Here is a 5,687-nt window from a genome sequence, read left to right as displayed (position 1 = left end):
GTGACATGCAGAGGAGGCGACATCTCTCCACGGCTTTCCTTCGGTAGAAGCGTCTGTACTAGCAGCACACGGTGAGTCTATCAAATGTGTCTTTTTGCATGATGATGGGATCATTTTTAGATTTGCTCTAATGAGTTCTTGCTATGGTGGAAGGATGTACACTAGATCTTAAAGTATAAAGGTTCAAGGGTCCATATTCTGGACATATATTAACATTATGTTGTCTAGTAATCATCTTCTTTTTGAATTTGATTTAAAAGAAATACATTCAGGTCTTGTTGCAAAGTCAAGATCTCTGGTAATATTTTGTGGATATTACTAGCCTTATATATTTCTAACCTCAACAACAAGTGATGATTCAAAATAAAATCAAAAAACTGTAAATGAAGAAAACACAGTAGACAAAATGTTAAATTTGGTATCGCTAGTAGTGACTGGGACATACCATAGTCTTCCTCCATCTTACCAGCATCTTGCCCCCTGCTGTGAGTCAATGGCGTTGGTGTCAGTGTTGCTGGTGCCACAATGTTTAAGAAAGAACTCTGCACATTTATCAGTCTTTTAATAATCTCGCGTGACTTTCCTGCCTGTTTTGTTTGTTTGCTCATTTCTGGTTGGGCCACATGAGCGGTTATGGCTCCTTGCAAAATGTAATTTTGCTCTGGAAGTCAAGGACATTTGTGGAGTAACATCAGGAATTCTGAATAGTGTCGTTCTAATAAACTCAGTTCCCTAATGTGTAGTTTGATCCCTCATCTGATGCACCCTTACAAAATGTACTAATTTGGACGGTCTAGAGCATAACGTTTTCTTAGGATTCATTTCACAACCTTGTATAACTATATACAATCATCGTAAACAACATAATTTATGTGACTGTGGATTACTGTCCACATGTACAAATGGCGATGTTGGGGTGTGGTTGAATGGAGGCCTGTGCGTGCTAAGTGGTGCGGCATGTCACTCAGAATGTATCCCAACCAACCGGTTTAGATGCTAACATTCCCCATGAACAAACCTGGTAGAAGCTTGGGATTCCTAAAATGTGAGGTGATCGGGTCCGTGGGCGTCGGTGTTTCTACTTCAGTCAGGTTCAGAAAATCAAAGAGCTGCTCATGAGCCCTGGGTACGTGCAAGAATGTGTGGACATAGGCAGGAACTGACCAATAGGGAGGGCTACAGACAGCTGATGGAAATCATTTTCAGAACTATAATGATAATCTTCTGCTGTTTTTTCCTAGTATGATGATAATGTCTGTACTATTGTCATCTTCGAGGTCAAGCTTCATCTTCTACTGTATGGGGTCATCGGGGGTCCGATATGGGCAATTGCCAAAGAGTTTAGATAAACGTGTAGGCCATCATTTGTCACGTGACTCACTACATATTTATACATTCCATGTATGTCTGACATGATGGCAACAAACGTTTCCTGATTCCTGATAATGGGCTTCTTTGTTAATTGATTACGTACTGGGAACCAAAACTGGTGGTTTATAAATAGTCTAAAAATCATGTTGAATGCTCTTCCTTTTCATGAACAACGATGACTTAATTTAAGCCTTGTGATGTGTGAGACAATTATGTTTTGTTAAATTCTGCTATCTTGCCTGAATCTTGAAACCACAAGGTACTTAATATAGCTTTGTCACAGAAGTTTTTTTTACATTAAATTTCATTTGTTTTTGTTGTTTTACAGATAACTGCTGTGGATTGGAGTTTTCTTCGTGTTTGGTAAAATAAATCAATGATACGTGGTACAATTAAGAAATTATGGTAAGTACAAACAGTAAACAAGATTGTCAGTAAATAAATGCTGCTTGAATGTAAAAATGGTAAGTCTCATCTTGTATACTGTAAACCACTTTAAAACATAGAGCGGAGACAGCGAGAGTAGACTTTTCTCCGAAAGTCTGGTCCTAGACGACTCCAAGGAAGGAGTTGTTATTACCGAAATCACAGATGACAAAATGGCTGCAAAAAGTGGCCTACAAGCAGGTAAGAGAAAATAAGTAAATATTAAAAGTCATAATTTGATTTTGCTGCAGTTTTATTCAATTTAACCAGTGTCTGTAGTTCAAGTATTTATGGAAAAGATACATCTGCAGATTTTAATGTTTTTTTTCTGTTGCAGGGGATGAGATTGTAACAGCCACTATACACCTAGACCACCTCAGGAAAGATGAAGTCTTGAAGGTCCTGAAAGTCTTGGAGTCATATGATAAAAACATGGTGGTTCTGACAAAGAAGGAGCTGGCCGCCCGTGCTGACCTTGGCTCCTTTGGATTAGTGTGCAAAGACCCCGGGAAGGTAATATTCCCCTAACTTGGGTGAATCAACCTTGGGTGAAATGGGAAGAAATGATAATAATAGTAAAAGCAGATCTCCAACACTTTGCTAATGATACCTGAACAGTTTACATTTGTTATAACTTATCAATGAGCTTCAACCAAAGGTAACCTAGTTGTTTTATCACTTCATTCCCAACAGATGCTCAACTTTGAAAAGGATCTGTCACTGGATGCTTCAGCTGAGGCACCCTTTGTTTCCCTTGACGGCCTGAGTGGAAAGCTAAATGCTTCACAGAGCTTGGGGGGTGAAATAGGTGGTCCTACTCTCAATGGAGACCTTCCCAGTCTCAGTTTAAATAAGCCCTCGGCTGAGGCCCCTGCCAAGTTCCCAATGCCCTCACTGGGGCTGAATAGACTAGATATAAAAAGAGATCTAGATGACACCATCAATGCACCTAATGTCAGTGTCTTTCCCCAAATCAACACCAAAAATGCATCACTCGACGTTGAGAAACCAGGAATCAAGGCAGGCAGCCAGAAATACAAGGCGCCAAAATTCACAATGCCACACTTCCCCCAACTGAAAACACCAAAAGCACACATGGATGTTTCTGGTGATACAAGTCTCCCTCTCAGTGGAAATCTAGAGACACCAAATATGAATCGGCCAGCCACAAAATTAGATCTTGAAAGTCCGAGGTTGGACGTGAATGGGGATTTGAATGGTCCTGACATAAATTTAGAAACCTTAAATGCTGAGGGATACAAAATCAAATGGCCCCATCTGAAATGGAAAGGTGCCAAAATTAAAGGACCAGATGCTGACTTAAATGCGGACCTATCTGCACCTGATTTCAGCTTCAACACACCAAAGATCAATGGGGATATCAGTGCACCAGATGTTGACATCAACTTACCCAAAACTGACAAGAAAAGCTTTGATTTAGATGTTCAAACCCCAAACCCTGACATTGATACCTCACCTGGTAGAATCCACTGGCCTAATTTTGGGAAAAAAACTAAACTTCATGGCCCCAAAACTAGTCTGGACTTGGATGCAGACCTAAACCCAGCATGTGTAGATCCCTCGCTTCCAAAAATGGAGGATGGAATAAACGCCTCTGATTTTGACATCAATTTGCCGACGGCTGAGCTAGACGTGCAAACCCCAAACATTGACGTGGATGCTCCATCTGGTAAAACCAACAGGCCTCACTGGAAATGGAAGAAACCAAAACTTCAAGGCCCCAAAGCAGACCTAGACACAGATGCAGACATTAGCATACCCAATTTAAATGTTTCAACTCCAACAATTGAGGGTGCCATTAATGTACCAAAGACTGAGCTGAATCTCCCAAAAGCTGACATTAGCAGCCCCGATGTAGACTTTCAGGCACCAGACATTGATGCTCCATCAGGTAAAATAAACTGGCCTCATTTGAAGTGGAAAAAAAACAAACTTCATGGCCCCAAAGCTGATATGGACCTCAGTGCAGATCTGAGCTCACCAGATGTAGATCTCGCAGTTCCTAAAATTGATGGTGCGCTAAGCACACCTGATGTTGATCTGAATTTACCCAGAGCTGATGTTGATGTCAAAGCAGCTGAAACTGGCAAACTCAGGTTCCCCACACTCAAAAAGCCCAAGTTCCTGCTTTCTGGGCCAAAGGTGAAAAGCTCATTGATTGACGTTGATGCTGATGTAAAAGCCCCTGACCTCAAACTCTCTCCCAAAGCATCCCTTGATGGACCTGATGTTGATTTGATTCTACCCCAAGCTGATGTTCAAGCCCCAAATTTAGACATTGCGGGTCAATCTGGGAAGCTCAAATGGACTTTAAAAAAGCCAAAGGGTTCAGTCTCAGGTCCTAAGATTGATTGTCCAGAAGCAAATCTAAATGCCAATGTCCCCGATTTGAGTCTCGAAGCTCCACAGATTGATGGTGAGATAAAAGCACCAGATCTACCCAGAGTGGACCTGAAAGGCCCAGAGAAATGGTTCAACTTCAAGAAACCCAAAATTGGTACACCAAAGGGTCCAAAGGGTGACATTGATCTTGATCTGAAGGCACCACAAATGGACCTCAACGGGGGTGATGTGAACATGAGCGCTCCAAACCTCAAGACTCCAAAACTCAATATGGCAGATCCATATTTGGATATCAACGGTCCAGATATCAACTCTGACATTAACCTACCTAAAGCCAAAGTGGTTGCACCTAAGTTAGACTTTAAAGCAAAAGATCTCACCTTGTCTGCACCGAAAATGGATTTTAATGCCCCAGATTTTGACATGAATGTCCCAAAGGCTGATCTGAATGGTCCTGTCATAGACCTTCAAACTCCAGACTTTGATGCCTCAGCTGAAAAATTAAAGATACCTAAAATAAATCTTCCAAAGTTTGGCCTGAAAGGGCCAGGGGTAAAAGGACCCAATCTCAATGTTGATGCTGATAATGTCAATCTTCCAGATGTAAATCTGAAATTGCCAAAAGCTGATGTCAAAACGCCTAGCTTGAATCTTTCTTCAATTAAAGGAGACCTCTGCACTCCAGATCTAGATGTGGATGCTGCTCTTAAGACAAATATTGACCTTTCTGCCCCCAACACAACCATCGGTGTACCAGACATCAATGTTTCTACCCTGGATGCAAAACGTTCACATCTCAACCTTAATTTGCCTCAAGCTGATGTATCAGGGCCCAGTTTTGATCTACCAAAATCAGACCTCAAGGCATCGGAGCTCAACTTGAAAGCACCAGATCTCAGCCTGTCTCCACCAAAGATTAATGGAAACTTCTCAGCGCCAGAAATACACACCAAGGTGCCAAAAACTGAGCTGGAAGCACCTGTCACACTGAAATCTCCAAACATGGATATCAAACTGCCAAAAGCAGACCTCAAAGGACCTGACGCACAGTTAAAAACAACAGATTTAAATTTTGATTCACATCTGGGTGATTTTAAGTTTCCTCATTTCAAGCATCCAAAACTTGGTCTTGAAAGTCCCAAAGTAGAAGTTCCCAGTGTTAGTACCACAGTGGAGGATGGAATCAAGGCCCCAAAGGTCAACATGGACACTCCTATCGACACACCAGAACTTGATATCGAAGCCAAAGCAGATGCTGAAGTCAAAGGTACTCCGAAAAGTAAGTTTAGAAGGCTTTTCAAATGGGGATTCATGTCTGGTTCAGAAAGTAATGGTGACGAGTCTGAAACTGACGTGTCTAATGCCGATATGGAGGTTCCTGTATTCAAAAGCACAAAATGCCCAGGAACAACCTTGATGACATTGGAGGAATTGAGGATCTTTTAAGCTCATCGAAGATTGACTCGGAGGCAAAGGATTACGTCGTCAGCAAAGGGATCCGCTTGCCATTTGTAAATGCTACAACA

At 41.6% G+C, this 5,687-nt stretch overlaps 1 protein-coding gene across 1 annotated transcript; it reads left to right on the top strand.

Annotated features, from left to right (window-relative positions):
- On the top strand, positions 1 to 5,681 carry si:ch211-125o16.4 (neuroblast differentiation-associated protein AHNAK). The gene is made up of 5 exons (XM_037464950.2): positions 1 to 71; positions 1,700 to 1,776; positions 1,878 to 1,998; positions 2,135 to 2,310; positions 2,491 to 5,681. The coding sequence occupies exons 2-5, from the start codon at positions 1,774 to 1,776 to the stop codon at positions 5,605 to 5,607; spliced, it is 3,417 nt and encodes a 1,138-aa protein (XP_037320847.2). The 5' UTR covers positions 1 to 71; positions 1,700 to 1,773; the 3' UTR covers positions 5,608 to 5,681.
- Positions 5,682 to 5,687: the final 6 nt, after the last annotated feature.

Source organism: Pungitius pungitius, chromosome 13 (genome assembly GCF_949316345.1).
Source record: "Pungitius pungitius chromosome 13, fPunPun2.1, whole genome shotgun sequence".
In the NCBI taxonomy this organism is placed as follows: Eukaryota; Metazoa; Chordata; class Actinopteri; order Perciformes; family Gasterosteidae; genus Pungitius; species Pungitius pungitius.
The sequence above is the reverse complement of the archived record's forward strand: the minus strand, read 5'-3'. Positions and strand labels throughout refer to the sequence as shown.